Source organism: Mus pahari, chromosome 10 (assembly GCF_900095145.1).
Source record: "Mus pahari chromosome 10, PAHARI_EIJ_v1.1, whole genome shotgun sequence".
NCBI lineage: Eukaryota > Metazoa > Chordata > Mammalia > Rodentia > Muridae > Mus > Mus pahari.
The window spans coordinates 15,222,150-15,243,158 of NC_034599.1; the positions used below are offsets into that span (position 1 = coordinate 15,222,150).

A 21,009-nucleotide genomic window follows, 5' to 3' on the forward strand; every position below is an offset into this window, starting at 1 on the left:
CCTGAGATATTGGTAGGTTTCCATAGGGATCCACTGGCCAAGATTGAACTAGCACTACCCATTCCTGACATAGGTTGTTTCACTTGATGAAAGTTGATTAGTTGTGGCATTATCTGTACTATTATTTGGTCACTGTATGTAGTTTATGTTCACATAGAAGCTTATAGATTAAGCCCCTTAGTGTTAGTTATGTCACTTGTATTCCATTTCTTACCCCAACCTGCTGTACTTCTTCCCATTTTATTCAACAGCTCCAATCTCTCGCTGTTTCTCCATAACTTAATATTGAATCTTACTTTCTTGGGGTGTCATACTCAGCCTAGTTGCTTACTCTATAACCTCTGTGGTTAAATGGATTATAGCACAACTTTAAAATGCTTAAAATCTAATACACGCATGCAGAAATATATACAATATTTGTCTTTTGAGGTTTTCTTTACCTGGATCATGATGAGTTTTTGCAGATCCATTATTTTACCTGTGAAATTTGTACTTTTTAAAAAAATAACCAAAATATATTCCATTGCATAAATATACCACCAAGTTGTGGGGAGGGGTGGTATGATAGGCAGCCTGGTCCCTGGTCATGCTCAGACTTAAAACCCCAGTAACCCTGCAGGAGACTGTCACCTGCAAGGGACAGCAGGAATTTGACCTTGACCCTTGGCATCCTGGCTCCTGTCACTAAGTTACAGCTTCCCGCAACTTCCCAGCACAGAAGTCTGTGGCAGCACCAAGCCCTCCCACATGCAAATAAGGTATCTCCAAGCTCTTAGACCAAGCCAATGAGAAGTACCTGCTGTCAGACCCTGACCTGCCCCAAAACTGTATATAAGAATCCTATCCAGGAGGAATAAAGGTGTGAGAACTACTCTGTTGTCTGAGAGCTTCTGTTGTAAGAGCTGTAACACTGCCGCTTGGGAAGAGTCTGCTCTCCTGAAGGGCCACCTGAAGCTCCCCCTCATACCTCACTGGCTAGGCCATCTTACCTCATAGCACAGGCACAGCAGAGGCGACTCAGAGGACTCTCCCTTCCTGTTCAAACTATCTCCTATTTGCCTGAACCCTTACAACTGGCAGGGCCAGAAAACTCTATGTAAAGCCTCTGGTACACAGGCTCACACCACATTGCCTTTGTTCATTCATTACTTTATATATCTTTAGGTTGTTTCCAGATTCTTGCTACTAGGAACAGTGCAGCAATGAACATGGATATGCAAGTACCTCTGTACTAAGATGTAAACAGTCCCCTTTAGGTGTATGCCCAAGACATACATTAATAGAGATACATTCATACCCTCATGAAGAACTGTTATTCTGATTACCATAGTGGGTATTCATGTTACCCCTTCCACCAGTGAAAATAAGTGTTCTCCTTTCCCAACAACTTTGCCATTATGAGCCATCGTTTTTATTTTTATTTTCATTTTTATATTATTATTATTATTATTATTATTATTATTATTATTATTATTATTGTTTTTTTGAAACATGGTTTCTTTGTATAGCCCTGGCTGTCCTGGAACTCACTTTGTAGACCAGGCTGGCCTCGAACTCAGAAATACGCCTGCCTCTGCCTCCCGGGTGCTGGGATTAAAGGTGTGCGCCACCATGCCCGGCATATGTATATATTTTACGATGACCACTCTGACTGGTATAAGATAAAATCACAATGGAATTATTTTTATGTGGTGTGGGTTTTCCACCACTATTTATCAACTGCTTAGAGATTAATTATTCCTTGTGCTTTCATAGGTATGATTAACCTTTAAGAATTAAGTTTTTCCTCTCATGTATTCTGTAGAGCACTCTTAGTTGGTAGTTACTATGTAAACTAGGTTTTTATCAAAGAATATATTGATTGTAATGAAGAACTTTTCAGGGTTTACATCTGTAGTCTCTAGCCATTTGTGAGACATCTTTTCAGGCTCATTTTGCTTTTAGAATCTTCATTGAGTATTCAACTAGAATGATGAAAGAAGTCTTTGACTCATGTAAAATACGATGTCTATATTTTATTGTGAAATAATTAATAAAAAATGAAAACATATCATATAATGTACTATATTTGTGGGAGAATACTTTAAAATATCATCAAAACTTTCAGAAACAAGGTATATAGTTGTGCTACTGTGCAAAATAGGCCATAGATCTATTTTCTCAAGTACAAGTGAAATTTTTTTCTTCCCTTCAGAAAACATTGCTTCAATACCGTTACCCAAATCATCTTTTTTTTTTCTATTAGTAACTTTTCTTGAATGTATTTTTATAGTCAACATACAAGTTACACTGGAACAAGAGATAATTTCAATTCAGTGTTTCTTCGCTGATTTTAAATCAAAATTATCTGTACAACAAAGAAGGTATGGAATTTGTCTACTTTTATTGAATTAAAGTTTATCTTTCTTCTCAGTTTTATATTTTTGTGATAATTTGATACTTCAGTAATATCTTCATTTATATAAATGCAGGTGTTCTATCTATATTATCTATATCTATTTTTAAGATTTATGCTTTACTCTCTCTCTCTCTCTCTCTCTCTCTCTCTATATATATATATATATATATATATATATATATATATATATATATATATATATATATCCCAACATGGAAAATCAACTCTCAACTTAGGTTCTCTGAAATATCAGTATATATTCTTTTTTATTTTTAATTAGATATTTTCTTTATTTACATTTCAAACGCTAACCCCCTTCCTGTTTTCCCCTCCAAGAACCCTCTATCCTATCCCACTCCCCCTGCTCACCAACGCACCCATTCCTACTTCCCTGCCCTGGCATTCCCCTACACTGGGGCATCAAGCCTTCATGGGCCCAAGGGTCTCTCCTCCCATTGATGTCCTACAAGGCCATCCTCTGCTACAAATGCAGCTAGAGCCATGGGTCCCACCATGTGTAGTCTTTGGATGGTGGTTTAGTCCTGGGGAGATCTGGGGGTACTGGTTGATTCATATTGCTGTTCCTCCTATGGGGCTGCAAACCCCTTCTGCCCCTCAGGTCCTTTCTCTAGCTTCTCCGTTGGGGATCCTTTGCACAGCCCAATGTCTGGCTGGTAGTGTTCACCTCTGTGTTTGTCAGGCACTGGCAGAGTCTCTCAGGAGACAGCTATATTAAGCTCCTGTCAGCAAGCACTTGTTGGCATCCACAAGAGTGTCTAGGTTTGGTAACTGTGTATGAGATAGATCCCCAGATGGGGCAGTCTCTGCATGGCCTTTCCTTCAGTCTCTGCTCCACATTTTGTCTCTGTATCTCCTCCCATGAGTACTTTGTTCCCCGTTCTAAGAAGGACTGAAATATCCACACTTTGGTCTTCCTTCTTCTTGAGCTTTACGTCGTCTGTGAATTTTATTTTGGATATTCCAATCTCTTCTGTGTTAATTTTTATATATTCTTGTATATATATATATTTGTCATTGTATAAGATTGTTATTATTTTTAATTCTGAAGATTGAACCAGGAATCTTGTGTATGTTTGTCAGGTACACTATTACTGAGCTCTAATCACCTTCCCTGTTTGTTGTTTACAGTATTATATGTAAAACATATTGCTCTTGAAGTGTTAGTCACACTTTACCTAACTGGAACAAAATACTTAAAGAGGCAACTTAAGAATATTTAGTAATTATTTTCCATTCAGTTTCAGGGGTTTCAACACAAAATTGTTGGACCTGATTATTGTTAGCTAAAATTGAATGTAAATTTTAGGGCAGTAGAATATGGCAGACTGTATTCAAGTCACCTGGACATAAAATGCTTCAGATTAAAAGCAAGGGGTCCATTGCTTCCAGAAAGTCCCTCATTATCATTGCCTGAAAAATGTCGTTTACTCACCTATAGTAATGTTTCCTATATACATAGAACTATTTTGGCTTCTGGTGTCTGTAAATATATAATCATTATATGTTTTACTGAATTGCTCCCTTGGCAAATATTGAATTATATTTTATGTTTCTTGCTGTTATTCTCTCTTAAAGTTCTACACTGGATATATGGACAGAAATTTGTTTTTCCTTTCAGATGCTGTTTACTTGGATACAATGTATATAAATTAATATTGCATTATCTTTGGAAATAGACAATGGTACTTAGATTGGCAGAAGCTACTGGGTTGGGGAAAATGTTGGTAAGGGATTCAGAAAGCCATTTAAATAGAACTAGAATGTTACAGAATTATTGTAATATAGTAATAAAGATTATTGGTAAATACTGCTTTCTGATTTAAAAAAAAAATAAGGTAATTGAAGAATTACCCCAAGGAGATAAGTGTTATAGCCTTAGATTAAAATTGCAATACTCTTTTTAGATATCCTACACACTCAAGTAAACTTTAAAATTAAAAACAAAAATTACTAAAAGTATTTAATTTTCTATAAAATTTGTATCTAAAATAATTTATATGATTCTTAAAGTACATCAGGAGACTTACCAGAGAAGATATTTGGTAGAATTGGAGCTTAAGACACATGCTATACTTTCTCTAGGGAATAATTTTTAACAATAAAAAGCAATTAATAGTGTCTGTCCTTTGAGGAAATTAAAATATCTACCCTTGTATCCCTCAGTATAAACATACTTAACAGAACAGTTCTAATCTGTTACATTATTTATACCCTAGGGTACTGGGGATATTTAGAGAAGGAAAAAAATAGAACTTTTATTTTAATTAGGAGCTTTGACAATCCAAACTAAGAAAGTGATAATCACCTTTACTTGTAATTTTTTTCTCAACTTTTGTGGAAAACGTATATTAAGTTTTCACAAAGAAAACAACCTTTAGTGAAAACAGTATAAAAGTTGATGCTTTTAATTAAGGCAGACAGAGTAAGTGGAGGAGATGATATGGGTACTAAGCTTCAATTTTACAACAGTGAGCATATCAGAATCCTTTATATCTTAACATTATAACACTATGAGGGTGTAGTCTTTGTATGATACAAGAACTATAGGTTTCATAGCATTCTTTCTATGTCACAAAACTACAGTTTCCACAAACCCTGTCTATCCAACTATCACTCTTTCCTTTTCCCATTTTTTTTAAGTGTAGAGTATCTTCCAATAAAAATTATTTCCTGAGAAATCTCTACCTTTTCCATCCTTTAATACAAGGTAAGCTCCTTTAGAATTATGCTATAAATTCATTTACATGTTAACTATTTAATAAGTATCTCTTATGAATTATTCAGTATATATATTTTTAGATACTATGAGGCTATTGTTTCACATTGGTATAACTGTACTTAATGAGTAATATAATCTGCATTAAAATGGTAGTGGTGAGATCACTTTTATATCTACAACATGTCTATCATTCTTAGCAATATTAAGATAAGCTCACCTTTTATTTCTCACATTGCAAGCCATTTAAATGCTTAGGAATATATCAATTAAAGTTAGGTAAGTTTCTTTGATACATTTGTAGACTTAACACAAATACTTCAGAGATTTCATATAATATCCCCTATTGTATATGATTAGAAATTAGTCATGTTCTATTAGGTTGAAAAATGGTCATTTTCTTATTTAATTTATTCAGTTAACTTTATATACTGGGATATGAATTATTGTTGTTTATCAGTAATTATGAGAGATAACATATTTATCTTAAAAATGGTTTATATCCCAGAGTTGCTAACAGTTGCTGTTCTTCAAATCTTGGTTTCATATATTTAATTTAAGTTATTAGTCTACTTATTTCTATAGTTTTTATTCATATTTGACTAGTTATTTCTGTATTTTTGTAGTCACATTTGTATTCAGGGTGGTAATCTAGAACACATCCTTTTTGTTTCAAGTTTGAGACTAACATTTATTATACCTGCAATGAGTGTTTTTTTGTCTTGTATATATTCAGCATGATTGTCTGGAACCTACATTGTCTGTGTGGACAGTTTGAAATTGATGTGTTTTATCTTTCAAATGTGTGTTCTATGTTCAGCACACATTACTGCAATCATTTAAATTCCAAGAAATCACAAATTATAAGACAACATTGATAAATTTTGTCGCACTATTTCTGCTATAGATGTTGTACAAACATGTTTGAGAAGTTGCTTGATCTTTTCTACCATCAAAATAAATATGGATTTGCCAGTGTAAGGGGGACATAAAATACAGCTTTCAGAAAACTCTTCTCATTTACAGATCTTTGCCCTTCTTTGTTTTATAGCACACTAGCTTCTCAGATCTACTAAACAAAACAGCTGTCATATAGGGATATTATATACTGTATTTTTCCACCAAAGTATTTATTCTTTATTAATAATTAACTGACACATTTTTCTCACAAATAAAATATTTCTATTTTAGAGTGACCCTTAACTATGTACATATGTTCTCTCTATAGATTTTCTTCTTTTTGGATTAGTGGCAACTCCGTTAGCATAATAATGATATTTAGTTTAATGTAGAACTTTTGGCTTCTCTTAAGATCATATAAATCTTTATCTTTCAATTGCAAGGACTTATTCAGACACTCCTTCTTTTAACTTTAAGGTAACTTACTCTCAATCAAAAACATAAACATTACACAATAATAAATACACATTTAGTTTTATGTTTAATGGTGTGCATTTATTTGTCACAATTATTTACTCCACATATTTTTATCTTCTTGGAAGCATTCCTCCAAAATTTGTTCTGTAAGTAAAAGGGTATTATAGGCAAACTCCTTAACTGGAAATGCTGTGTTTTAATCAAAATGGTAACTAAAGATTGGAATTATAATCATCATAATTCTATTCACAATTGCCACATCAATTCAAGGGCAATATTCTTCAATGATAATTTTCCAGAGTAGGCATTTAGTTTCAGGAAGCATAGTAGAAAATTATTTCATATCCTTTTAGTTTACTCTTCAATCTTAGAATGTATGCATACTTAATGTTCCTGCTTTCCAATATAGATAATTATAATACAGAATATAAAAATAATTTCAAGGTCAAAAAAACTGTTTTGCTGGTGTTTTCATTTGTCAAGTCACAGAAAATAATACTCAATATTCCCAGTATTAAATTCTGTGTAAGCTCTGTGTTGTACACAGGAAAATATATATTAAACAATAAATTTCTAGTCAATATTCACAAAATTATGATATTATTCTTTACTGATAAACTTCATTTGCATAGTAATACTTAGTTATTGATAAAATGTTATCAATGGATGCATGCTAATTTTATTGGTGCATATAATTGAAAGATATGATTTCACTGTGACATTTGTGTATACCATATACTTTCATCTCATTGATGTCAAATATTCTCTTTTGTTTTCCTCCCATTCCTTTTACTCTTCCCCATTTTACTTTCATGTCACAACTCACTAAAATATGTTAATTCTGTATATGAAAAAAATTACCACATGTATAAAATGGAAAAAGAGTAAAAGCTAAGAGAGATGACTACTATATAATGATGACATTTCAGGTAATAGAACACATATTTCAATTTAAAAACTATACAGTCCTATGATATCTATATAAAATAAAAAGGTATAGAGAACATAAATGAAAACTTATGTTCAGCATCCATTTCTTTGGATAAGCCATATAAAAGCAAACAAAGAAACAAACACAAATATCCTGCCTTTAGATATATATACAGAAGAATTAAAATTATTGAGTTGATAATAAAAGGGCCATTTCTATTTATTTAATAAATTACTGAAATTAAGTATTGCAAGAGAACTGATTGGTCCTTGCCTATGAAGGTCATTTTACTCTGTATAAATCCACATAGAGAATAATGATACTATCCCAGAGACAATGCTGATAGAATTGATACGTGATCATATAACGAGCATCCTTTCATTTCCTCTTTTCAGAAAACAAAACAAAAAAAAACTGCATGGAAGCAGAGAACCATACAGCCATAGTACATTTCCTCCTTATTGGTCTTTCAGAAGATCCTAAAATTCAATCTGTTCTTTTTGGACTATTCCTGTCCATGTTCCTGATTACCATGCTTGGAAACTTTCTCATTGTCTTAGTTACCAGCTGTGACTCCCACCTTCACACCCCCATGTACTTTTTCCTCTGCAACCTGTCATTTGTTGACATTTGTTTAACCTCCACTACTATCCCCAAAATGCTGGTGAACATTTACATGCACACCATGGAGATATCCTACACAGAGTGCCTTACTCAAGTATATTTTTTTAATAATTTTCTTGGAATGGATAATTTTCTACTGACCATTATGGCCTATGATCGTTTTGTGGCCATCTGTCATCCACTTAACTACACAGTCATCATGAACCCTCGAATCTGTGGCCTTATGGTTCTTTTATCTTGGTTTATTATGTTCTGGGTCTCCTTGACTCATATGTTATTGATGAAACAACTGAACTTCTCTACTAGCACTGAAATCCCACATTTCTTTTGTGAACTCACTGAGCTTCTCAGGGTGGCCCGCTCTGATACCCACATAAATAACATTTTTCTGTATTTGGTTACTGCATTGCTAGGTATGTTTCCTGTCATTGGGATAGCTTTCTCTTATTTTCACATTGTCTCTGCTTTAATGAAAATGTCCTCCATTAAGAATAAGTATAAAGCCTTTTCCACCTGTGGGTCTCACCTCTGTGTGGTATCCATGTTCTATGGGACAGGATTTGTAGTTCATCTCAGTTCTGCTGTAGCCCATTCATCCAAGAGAAACACAATCACTTCAATAATGTACACTGTTGTGACCCCTATGTTAAACCCCTTCATCTATAGCTTGCGAAACAAGGATGTAAAGGGGGCCTTGGTAAGACTCCTTAGAATTAAATTTTGATGCATCACTGATACCAAAGGAAAGGTAATTATTGTGAATACCAATATGCAAGGTCTTTTCCTCTCTGGATCTTTGAAGTTCCTACTATTCACATTGTTTTGGTTTTGTACATATATTAATTGATTTGTTCCTAAATACCAATTATCTATTTAAAAAAATTTTCTTCATAAACTTTATGAAGAAATATAAAAGTTTGACATAAATCTTAAAGACATTTCTGATGTTTTGAAGTTTATCTACAGAATCTATATAGGAACTAATCTGGTTTTCCTCAAAGTATATTGCTTAAGGGAAGGTGAGATGGTTCAACATGTATGTAAAGAGCTTGCAACTCTTTTAATATAAACTCAATAACTGATATTTGTGTAAAAGTGGAATCAAAGAATCAACTTCTCAAAGTTGTCTTTTGACCTTCACCTGCACCTTTTGGCATGCATAGGTTCACACACATGTACACATACAATAAAAATTTATTTTTATAATTTAAAATGAAATTTTTTGAATATTACTATTTTCATCATAGTTACTTGTATTTGCATCTTCTTATGAAACAATGTAAGGGAAATCACTGCAGCAATATAGCTATCACTGTATCGGGATACAGTATTTTTCTTTCTTCTTTAAACATTTGAATCTACTCATATGGCAACATTACCTTAAGAATTTTTCTCTCTTTTATGTAATATTTGAAAATAAAGTACTAACTTGTAATGGACAACTGGAACTGGAAAATAAGTACATGTTCATAAGGCATATAGTCTCCCAAATTCCCCATAAGAGTTCACAAGTTCTGTTCGATATTTGGCTGTGGGTCTTTGTATATGTTTCAGTAAGCTGCTGTGTGGAGCCTCTCAGAGGACAGGTATGTTAGGTTCCTGTCTGCAAGCATAATAGAGTATCATTTATAATGTCAGGGATTTTTGCTTCCAATGGAATGGGTCTCAAGATGGATGGGTTATTGGTTGGCCATTCCCTTAGTCTCTGCTCCATCTATATCCCTACCTTCCTTGTAGGCAGAACAGTTTTTGGTCAAAACCTTTGTGGAATGGTTGGTGTCCTTATACCTTCACAATGATTCCTGTCTGGTTAAAGGAGGTGACCTTTTCAGGTTCCATATCCTTACTGCTATGCATCTCAGCTAAAGTAACCAGCATTGACTTCTGTGAGCCTCCCCCATCCTAGGTCACTGGAACACCATAGAATGTAAGGTCTCATATCTCTCAATTTTTATTAGACTAGATATTTTCAAAATTACTGAAAGTATAACAGCATTAGAGGTTTTATGGTTTTAGTTCTTGGAAGCACTTAGCAATTTCTAAGTGTTTTGGAACAATAATAAAGACAATCAGAGAGAAGCTGTCCTTTGAGGTAGTTTGGAAAGACATTGAAGCCCTCTCTCTTCTACTTAAAGTCTCAGTTATGATATCAAAGGAAGCCCTGTCTTTTAATATCCAAAAAGATAGTGATTAAACAAAAACCTCAGAAATTTCAAAAATCATAAGTGAAAGTGATAAACATGGTGGATTGAAAATCAGTTACTACTGTAATTAGAATGGTACTGAAGAGAATTCACAATGTAGACTATTACAAAAACATTGATTAGTGATTATACGGTAAGGTAGAAGAGGGGGCTGAGCAATTCTCATCTTTTCTGGGAGCATACAGAAATGGCCTCTGTGATTCTCTATTTTATGAATAGGGTGAGTTTCTTTTGTACTGTGTTCTGGCATGTAACACCACCATGGAAAGAAGAGGAGATTGGCAAGTTTATAGTTCTGGGAGATATTCATGACCTATTCTGAATGCAGTTCTCAGGTTTCGAGTTTCTGTCAAGTAAGTGTTAGTCATTTAAGCAAGAGTCATGAAAATAAAGATATTTCTTGTTGAAGAAAGTTCAGAAATTATCAATGATTTTTGTCATCAGGTATTGGTTTATAGATATATGGTGTCTGGTTACAAGACTGTTATGCTGGGATGTTTGGATTTCTGAAGTATATTTGTGAAAATGTACTAATGTAGACCTGTTTCACTTTCTGGTCACTAATTTGTGGTCTTAATTCCATAAGAAACAATACTTTACCCGTGAGTTCATTATGTTTTAGGAGCATAGGAGGAAGTAAGTTAGAGGAAAAATAAAGAAAAGATCCAAATTTCATCCAACTAAAAAACACAGCTTATAGAAATGACCTGTAGAGATGAATATCATTCTGGCACTAGAAAATTCCTCTCTACTCTGCAGCATATTATCAAAGTGTAATGCTGGTGAAGCATCTTAAGAAAGTCCAGTAACAGCTGGGCATGGTGGCACACGCCTTTAATCCCAGCACTCGGGAGGCAGAGACAGGCTGATTTCTTAGTTCAAGGCTAGCCTTGTCTACAAAGTGAGCCCCAGGTCAGCCAGGGCTATACAGAGAAACCCTGTCTCAAAAAACAAACAAAACAAAACAAATCAAAACAAAACAAAAAAGAAAGTCCAATTACTTTGAGATTGCAGCTTTGTGAAATAACTACACTTACATTTCTTCTTTGTGTTAACTCACAGTATGTATATGAGCTTTGGAGCTTTAAATCAAAATTATTGAAGACTCCTTTCAATGAGGTGATAGCATAAAATACAAAAAGTGACCAAAGTCACTTGTCTTTGAGACCTATCGACCTCAGGAATTAGTTTTAGGAGTTCTGTGAGCAGGGAAGAGAATGGGTGGTTATATGCAATTCAGTGTGGCAGGTAAGTATTAAGGAATGAGAATAGTGGGAGAAATAATATACATGATATTGATGAGATGGTTGAAACAAATATTTCAGAAGGCACAAAAGATACATATCTGTACCAGAGGAACCAGAGTCAGAACAGACATACGAGTATAGACAATATCATTTTGAGTGAGGTAACCCAGTCACAAAATAACACACAGGATATGCACTCACTTGTAAGTGGATGTTAGCCCAAAAGTTCAGAAAACCGAAGGTAAAATTTACACGCCATATGAAGCTCAAGAAAAAGGAAGACTGAAGTGTGGATGATTCAGTGCTTTTTAGAAGGGGAAACAAAATACTCACAGGAGGAAATACACAGACAAAGTGTAGAGCAGAGACTGAAGGAAAGGCCATCCAGTGAGTGCCCCACCTATGGATCCATTCCACATACAATCACCAAACCCAGCCACTATTTCAAATGCCAGGAAGTGCTTGTTGACAAGAGCCTGGTATGGTTGTCTCATGAAAGCCTTTGCTATAGCCTGACAAAGACAGAGGTGAATACTCTCAGTCAATCATTGGATTGAGCACAGGGACCCTGATGGGAGAATTAGAGAAGGGGTTGAAGGAGGTGTAGATGTTTGCAGCCCCATGGGGGAAGCAACAGTGTCCATTGGCCAAACTTCTGGAGCAAATGGGGACTGGACCACCAACCAAATAATACACATGGAGGGACCCATGTATTTGGCTAAATATGTGGCAGAGGATGGACTTGTTGGACATCATTAGGAGGAGCAGCCCTTGGGCATGAGGGGGTTCAATGCTGCAGTATAGGGAAATGCCAAGGCTGGAAGGCAGGAGTAGGTAGATGGGTGTGAGAGCACCCTCATAGAGGCAGGAGGAGGGAGGATGTGCTAGGGCAGTTTCCAGAGGGTAGACCTGGAAAGAAGATAACATTTAAAATGTAAATAAAGAAAATATCAACTAAAAGGAAAAAGAAAAAAGAAAAAAAAGAGTGTAAACAAAATTAAATAGTAAAACACTACTGACAGTGTTATGTGTTCTATCTCAGGTCATATTTCAGCTTGGGCATAGTGAATAACAAACATTCTCTGACACAAACCAGGTCCTTATGTTACTAATTGACCATCGCAAAGGAAGAAAATAAAACAAATAGTGGATTTTGGTAAGAACCATCCTGTAGTCCCACAGCTATTTCTGGGAGCCCAGTGGACTCAGGACCCATCACACCCCCAAATCACCACTCACTGAATATCATCCCCTTCTGGCTGGTCTTTTCTACCAGACAGATTTCTAGATAGTCTTTTCCTCTGAAGACACCACATCCTGAGGCATCCCAGGATATCTGCTGTACTCAGGGCATCTGACACCACAGTCTGAGACATCCCAAGAGATCCACTGCACACAGTGCAACTGACACCACAGTCTGAAGGCATCACAGGAGATCTACTGTACACAGGACAACTGAGCAACTGATTGCCAGCTTGTTTGCTCCCTTGAAGACACCATAGCTTGAAGGCATCCACAGAATTCCTCTGTACACTGGGCAACTGGGCAACCAACATGACAGTCTAAAGACCTCCCAGGGGCAATTCAGCAAGCAGAGCAACTGACACAACAGACTGAAAGTCACCTTGGAGTTCTGCTGCACACAGGGAAATGGAAACCACAATCCCTAGGCACCCTGGCTTCACACAGGATAACAGCTTGACTCCTCCTCTGAAAACACAACAGTCTAAAGGCCTCCCAGGAGATCTACTGTAGCCAGAGCAACAGATCTAAAAAGCGCAGAAATACCGCTGTTTCCCTATTTTCTTCTACAGTGTCTGATATCCCTCTTCCCCAGAGGTAACAGGCAAATGTGGAGTGGCATAGGGTTGAATTCGTCCTGAACTGACTTCCTCATCTTTACAGGCTAGAAGTTTGGAAATTTGTTTTCGGCTATTGGCATAAGCAATCACTTGAAGGTGAGTAAGAGTATCAGATAAGGGCCAAGTTGATGGCCAATCTTGTCCTCTAGTAATTGTTAAATCAGCCCCAGTATCTATTAATCCTTCAAAAATTTTTTCTTCAACTAGGTCTCTTAGTGGTAATAGATTGGACCTGGTACACATCTGAGGATCTGAAGCATATCTTGCCTTCTCTTATTTTTAACAAATTTGGAAGGTAACATATAAAAGGGAACTAAAACAAGTTGAGCAATTCTTTTGTTAGCAGGTACAGTTATAATGCCATGGGGGGGGAAGCGCCCACAGTTCTAATTTCTCCTAAATAATCATTATCTTTAAGTCCTGGATAAATCTGTAGTCCTTTTATAACAATGCTGCTTTGGCCCAGAAGTAACCCCCATGTCCCTGGAGGCAAGGGCCCGAAAACTCCTGTAGGCAGCATCTGAACTCCGATTTCTGGGGTCAGTACCGTGTGGAACTAAGGTCCAATTCTGCACTTCCTAGGGTTGCTTTGATAATTTCAGAAATGGATTTCCATGGCTTGGCAACAGCTTCATGGCCCCATAAGCTGTTTGCTGTGGACATTTGGAGGATTGAGGCTGACTCTTCTGCTCATTTCCCGACAAGGGAAAGCTCTGATTATCTGTTTTAGATTTACATTCCCTTCTTGAACTGAGGTCAAATTTCTGGGGACAATCTGATTGTTTGTGCATGCCTCTGCTTCTGGGACAATCATTTTTAAAGTGTCCCAGACCTTCACATTTAAAACATCCTTTATTACCTCATCTCTGTGAAAGCATTGCTAGCACAATGGTCCCTTGTAAGACAACAGCCATAGGCAGATCCTGATTGTATGAGGATCCAATTTCTGCACAAGATGAATATATCCAGATAAGTCTGTGTTTGCTTTGTATGGCCTGATGGCAGAGAGGCAGATTTCATTACCATTCTCATAAGCCAATTGTGTAACAAAAGGAACTCCTGATTAAGAATCGCCAAAAATTCTACCAGCTGCTTTTAGCAATCTGTCCACAAATTCCTGAAATGGTTCATCAGGACCTTGTTCAATGCCAGATATATTCCCACTGAGATCCCCTTTAGTTGGGAAACAATTATAAGCAATATGAGCAGCCATTTCAACCTGAAGATGGCCTGATCTGATTAGCATTACCTTTATATTATCCTTCTCCCAGATGTATGTTAATATCCAATTGAGCATTACCTGCCTGAGCATCCATCATAGCAGCTTTTTTTTACTTGTTTCATGCTATTCAGAAATCCAAAGTAAGGAATCTCCTGACAAAGTATCCTTACATATAGTTTTCCAATCTTGAGGGGTTAAATTTGCTTCCACCACAGTGTCCAACAGGGCTTGTGTATAGGGAGCTGTAGACCTGTACTATGCCACAGCTGTTTTTAATTCTTTTATCACATTGAACTCAAACATTTGATATTGTCTGATTATTGCCCTGCTGGTCAATTGTCTTGGCCACAGGGAAAGCTAATACTTATGTTGTTGTATTCTGCCCCTTTCTGTGAGCCTGATTCACAGTTCTTTCTAGTGGCTATTGGCATATCTTAGAATTATTGCTCTTTCCTGTACTTGATGCACTTTTTAATTCTTGTCACTCATTAGTCAATTTCTGCATCTTAACTTCAATCTCTAATTTATAGACTTGAATTTCCATGTGGGCAGCATCTCCTGCAGTAAAGGCCATAGGCAGAATAGAAGGTGCACAAGGATGCCAACCCTCATATTTGTCAGCCTCTTCTTTCAAATCAGCTTCCTAATCTGGATCTATTTCATTATCAGTGTCTCCAAATTCTGTTTCCCTAACTCTATAAGGCATTCTAGGCCTGTATGTCTGTGATTTAGAGTTGAGAGTGCCTTTTTTTTTTTTTGTGCCTTTTTTTTTTTTGTGGAAGCCCTTTCTGACAGGCATTCTTGCTGGAGTTCCTTAAGCTGTTCCTGAGCAATAACTAATACTTGTGAGGTCTCTTTACCTTTATTATTATCAATAGCATCTTTTATAAGTGCCCTGAGGCAGAAGGTGACAGGATCTGCTGGGCAGCTCCTAGAACTTCTGCACCTCTTTCCAAGGTTTCCTTACTTAAAGTTCTGTCTTCTGAAAGTCATGGACAGCATGAATATATTTGAGTTAAAACTTTTCTAACATCTATTTGAAAACCCTACTTCTCTCACCTGAAGAAGCTCTTTTAGGCTGTGGATGAAGGCTCGTTTGGAATTGCCCTGCTCTACTGCATCATCGCCCCTGGGTAAAGTTAGTGTTGGGCCAATACCCCTTCAGCCTAGCTAGTATGCCCTCAAATGCACCTCCTGCAACAACAGCCTCCAAACAACAAAATTTATAGCTAGCACTAGCATGAACACAGGATGTTGCTTAGCATGCTTCATCAATACTTTCACTTTTCTTCTGTTTTCTGTGGAGCTCCACCAAAGACAGAATTTCTCAGCTGGTCCCCCATTTTCAGGCTCCATGTTGGGTGCCACCTGTATCCATCCAGCAGCCACAGATGAACTTATCTTACCTAAAAGGGGGGGGGGAGCTGAAAATGAAAAGCATGATAGGGGAGAGAAAAGAATGAAGCCAAGATAAGGTTCTGACCAAGGTTCAAAGTTTAATATTCAGCACTGCATTTATAAAGGGAAAGCCCACAGAACCCATCCTTTGTTTCATCCAGTTTGTTGCAAAGCAAGATCAGCATGGCAGTATTTACAGCCAAAGCAGATAACTCTATCCAGGCTGAAAAGGTCCACAGTGGCAAGCACTCAAGTTCTGTTCAGTCCATTCAAGGCTGGGAAAGGCCATAGATGAAGAAGAAAAATATTACTAATTTAGTAATCATAAAGATAATATAAATTTAAAAACATAATAGAATATTGGTGTATGCCTCTTAAACTTATCAACAATGTGTAGACAACAAATGTTTATGAAATATAGCAATTCGTTGCACATTGTTGGCAACAAAAAATTAGATATATTACTCTCATTCATACATGTCTATCATTAAATGAGTACATCAAGATTTTGTATATTGTCATTATCTTTACAGAATTATTTTTAATTGTGTGCAGACTTATGAAAATATTTATTGTAAGATATATAGATAAATCTGACACATATTAGGCCAAAAAGATATAGGCATATGAATAAAATAATGTGTTTACTGTAGTATGAATAAATCAGTTTGTCATTAGATCATGTGAAATGAAAAACCACTAAAAATACAAACATAACACGCTTTTTCTTATATGTAGATCTTAAGAAGTAAACCTAATACAGAGTAAAGTGATTATCAGAGTGTAAGGGAAGGTGGTGAAGTAGGTGTTAATCAAAGAAGGACCTTGAGATTCAATCTCACACCAGTCAGAATGGCTAAGATCAATAATTCAGGTGACAGCAGATGCTGGCGAGGATGTGGAGAAAGAGGAACACTCCTCCATTGCTGGTGGGATTGCAAGCTTGTACAACCACTTTGGAAACCAGTCTGGCAGTTCCTCAGAAAATTGAACATAGTACTACCGGAGGATCCAGCTATACCTCTTCTGGGCATATAACCAGATGTTCTAACTGGTAATAAAGACACATGCTCCACTATGTTCATAGCAGCCTTATTTATAATAGCCAGAAGCTGGAAAGAACCCAGATGTCCCTCAATAGAGGAATGGATACAGAAAATGTGGTACATTTACACAATGGAGTACTACTCAGCTATTAAAAACAATGAATTTATGAAATTCTTGGGCAAATGAATATATCTGGAGGATATCATCCTTAGTGAGGTAACCCAATCACAAAAGAAGTCATTAGATATGCACTCACTGATAAGTGGATATTAGCCCAGAAACTTAGAATACCCAAGATACAATTTACAAAACACAAGAAAACCAAAAAGTAGGAAAACCAACATATGGATACTTCATTCTTCCTTAGAATAGTGAACAAAATACCCATAAAAGGAGTTACAGAGACAAAGTTTGGAGCTAAGATGAAAGGATGGACTATCCAGAGACTACCCCATCCGGGGTCCATCCCATCATCAGCCACCAAACCCAGACACTATTGCACATGCCAGAAAGTTTCTGCTGAAGGGACCCTGATATAGTGGCCTCTTGTGAGGCTATGCCAATGCCTGGCAAATATAGAAGTGGATGCACACAGTCAGCTATTGGATGGATCACACAGACCCCAATGGAAGAGCTAGAGAAAGTACCCAAGGAGCTGAAGGGGTCTGCAACCCTATAGGTGAAACAACAATATGAACTAACCAGTACTCCCAGAGCTCATGTCTCTAGCTGCATATGTAGCTGAAGATGGTGTATTCAGCCATCATTGGGAAGAGAGTCCTCTTGGTCTTGCAAACTTTATATGCCCCATAGAGAGGAACGCCAGGGCTAAGAACTGGGATTAGGTGGGTAGGGGAGCAGGGTGGGGGGAGGGTATAGGGGACATTCGGGATAGCATTTGAAATGTAAATAAAGAAATTATCTAATAAAATATTTTAAAAATAAAAAATAAAAACAAAAACAAAAACAAGGTGGTTCTGTACAGAGTAAAATCTCTTAATAAATACCACTAAAAAAAAAAAAAAAAAAAAGAATGGACTTCAGTTAAACAACAATAAGTTCAGTAGAACTTTTCTATTGGGCATGTGTATTTAGCAATATAAAATCCTTTTCAAAACAGAAAATGTTCACAGTATTAAAAACACTTGCAAAGTCATATTTGATAAACATCAAATATGAAGATTGTATAAAGGATGCCAAGGAAAATTACAATTTGTATAATTAATAAAACTGCTTGCAAAAAGTGAGTGAGGGATATGATAACAGCTAAAAGATGAGATTCTGAAGTGACATAACCTTTTATGAAGGTACAAATTTCTAAGAAGCATATGAATAAACTGTACAATTTTTAAAAAATGAAATAATAAAACTATTTATAAAATAAGTACATGGAAATTTCCTGTTCAAATTTCAGTAATTGAAGAAATGAGCAGTGTAAATATAAGAATAAGTATAAGGCTTAAAGTAGATTATACCACAATCTCAGAACCTCCCCTGAGAAATTATAAGACTAGGAAACTATGACCACACTAGCACTGTATGCTTAGCCAGGTTTCAGTACCAGGTATGGTTTCTTTTTGTTTATCAGTTAAGAGTGAGCTGTAATTATCACAAAAGTATATGTGCCACTATTGTACCCTTTTTAATTGGATATTCTATTTATTTACATTTCAAATGTTATCCCCCTTTCCAGTTTCCCCTCTGGAAACTCCCTATCCCATCCCTCCTCCTCCTGCTTCTATAAGGGTGTTCACCCTCCCAACTACCCACTATTATAGCCTTAACGTTATCATGGCATTCTGGTCATCACTGTGGTTGATGATTCTCATAGGATTCATAGCTGGAAAGAATTGTTGCTCTGTTATATCTATTGAAATCTATTGAAAGCTTGCATCATAACTTTAGGTACTATGATATTGAAAGAAGATCAATAATGACTAGTTTACCAAACCAACATAGTAACAATCTATAAATAATTTGTCCTTCTACCTACAGATAAGTGTAGTCTTCACTCCTCATCAAGGAAATGCCTCTTTGCAACCAACAGAGACCATTATAGAAAATCTCAGTTAACCAAATATCAGCTTTGGAGGCCAAGCCCAGTGGGTAGGTCTACAAAGCATTCCTTACCCTAAGGTTCTGGAAACATTGTGCAAAAAGAGAAGGAAAGATTAATTATGAGAGGAAAAGTATCAGATACTGTGAGATTGTGCTATATCTCCTGGTAATGTCACAAGCTACATGCATAAAGTCACTCTAACATGACTGGCCACGTATTTGATGAAAACAGATAACAGGAGTAAACATGAAATCACCTATTATAAATGATGATAACACAGCTTAAACAATAACAACATTGATGTTAGTATTTTCATAACATGTCCTTTATGGAAAACAAGAATACTGTCAAATTAAAGTGAAGAGCATTAACCTTTCAAAATAATTTAGGATTACTTCCTCTGAACTCATAATCCATAATTCACATAAAATTTAAAATGTCAAAAAACACCACAAGAAAAACTGTAAATGTCAAATTCCATATATAGGGAATTAAGATAATTTTATTTTTAAAAGTAAACAAATTTAGTTACATATGCTATCATAATTGTGTAAAATAGACATGTGGTTGATTATGTAAAATGACACAGGAGAGGCATGATTATAGTATTTGCCTTACAGGTCTCAGTATGAATTTAATTCTGATGTCATTTATCCATGATGGACAAGAGGTAATTCTCTTAAAATGTTTTCCAAGGGTACCTTTCATGTCCTTGTTTCTCAGGGTATAGATGAAAGGGTTCAACATGGGGTTGAGCACAGCATACATCAATGAAGCAATCATTCTCCTGGAAGAATGTTCCACAGAAGAGCTGAAGTAAAGTCCAAGTCCTGACCTATAGAGCAAAGAGACCACACATAGGTGAGACCCACAAGTAGAAAAGGCTTTGTACTTATTCACAGTAGAAGACATCCTTAATAAGGATGAGACAATCTGTGAGTAGGACATAAGGATTCCTGTCATAGGAATCACACTTAGTAGGAAGTCATCACATACAAATATACATTATTGATATGAGTGTCAGAGTTGGATACCTTGAGAACATTATCTAGTTCACAGAAGATATGTGGTACCTCAGTACCTCTTGAGAAATTCAGTTCATTTATCAATAGAACATGAATCAGGGAGAGCCAGAACATGACGATCCAAAGCATCAGAACCAGAAAGGGACATAACCGAGAGTTCATGATAACAGTATAGCTGAGAAGGTGACAGTTGGCCACAAGGTGATCATAGGCCATTAAACTGAGTAAAAAATTATCCAATCCAGCAAAACTATTAAAAAATTATGCCTGTATAAGGCATACTATGTAGATGTCTTTTCTCTGTGACTACATGTACACAAGCATCTTTGGTATTGTGGTTGAGACAAAACAAATTTCAATAAAGGACAGATTGGACAGGAAGAAGTACATGGGGTGGTGGAGATGCAAGTTAGAGCAGACAGCCAGGATGATGAGTAAATTTCCAAGCACTGTGACCAGGTACATGGACAGGAATAGCCCAAGGAGAAGGGATTGAAAATCAGGATCATCCAAGAGACCCAGGATGAGAAATTATGAGATCAGTGTGTTGTTCTCTGGTTCCAAATAAATTTTATATCTACTGAAGATAAGGTAAGGATAATTTTCAAATAATATTCACTGCCATGAAACAAAATAATCTTTGAAAACATATATTTCATTCTGACAATGACTGCCATTTACTTAACTACGTGATTTTCTTTACTATTTTTAAATGTGTGCAATTATTATTTTCTTTTTTTTTTTTTTTTTTTTTTTTTTTTTTTTTTTTTTTTTTTTTTTTTGTTGTTTTTCTCATAGTCATTTATTAAGAGTGAATCCAAAACAACACTACTGCGAGGTCTGGACCAGAATCTCCACATTTCTTCTTAGAACTAAGT

At 36.0% G+C, this 21,009-nt stretch overlaps 1 protein-coding gene and 1 pseudogene across 1 annotated transcript; one reads left to right on the plus strand and one right to left on the minus strand.

The window, feature by feature from the left end:
• Window positions 1-4,917: 4,917 nt before the first annotated feature.
• Window positions 4,918-9,560, plus strand: LOC110328257 (olfactory receptor 7D4-like). Its single transcript, XM_021207687.1, has 3 exons — window positions 4,918-5,126; window positions 6,364-6,512; window positions 7,839-9,560. The coding sequence occupies exon 3, from the start codon at window positions 7,862-7,864 to the stop codon at window positions 8,789-8,791; it is 930 nt and encodes a 309-aa protein (XP_021063346.1). The 5' UTR covers window positions 4,918-5,126; window positions 6,364-6,512; window positions 7,839-7,861; the 3' UTR covers window positions 8,792-9,560.
• Window positions 9,561-19,706: 10,146 nt separating this feature from the next.
• LOC110328648 lies at window positions 19,707-20,640 on the minus strand (annotated as a pseudogene).
• Window positions 20,641-21,009: the final 369 nt, after the last annotated feature.

Coding starts and splice junctions, on each gene's coding strand:
- LOC110328257 (XM_021207687.1), top strand. CDS start 7,862: ATGGAAGCAGAGAACCATACAGCCATAGTACATTTCCTCCTTATTGGT.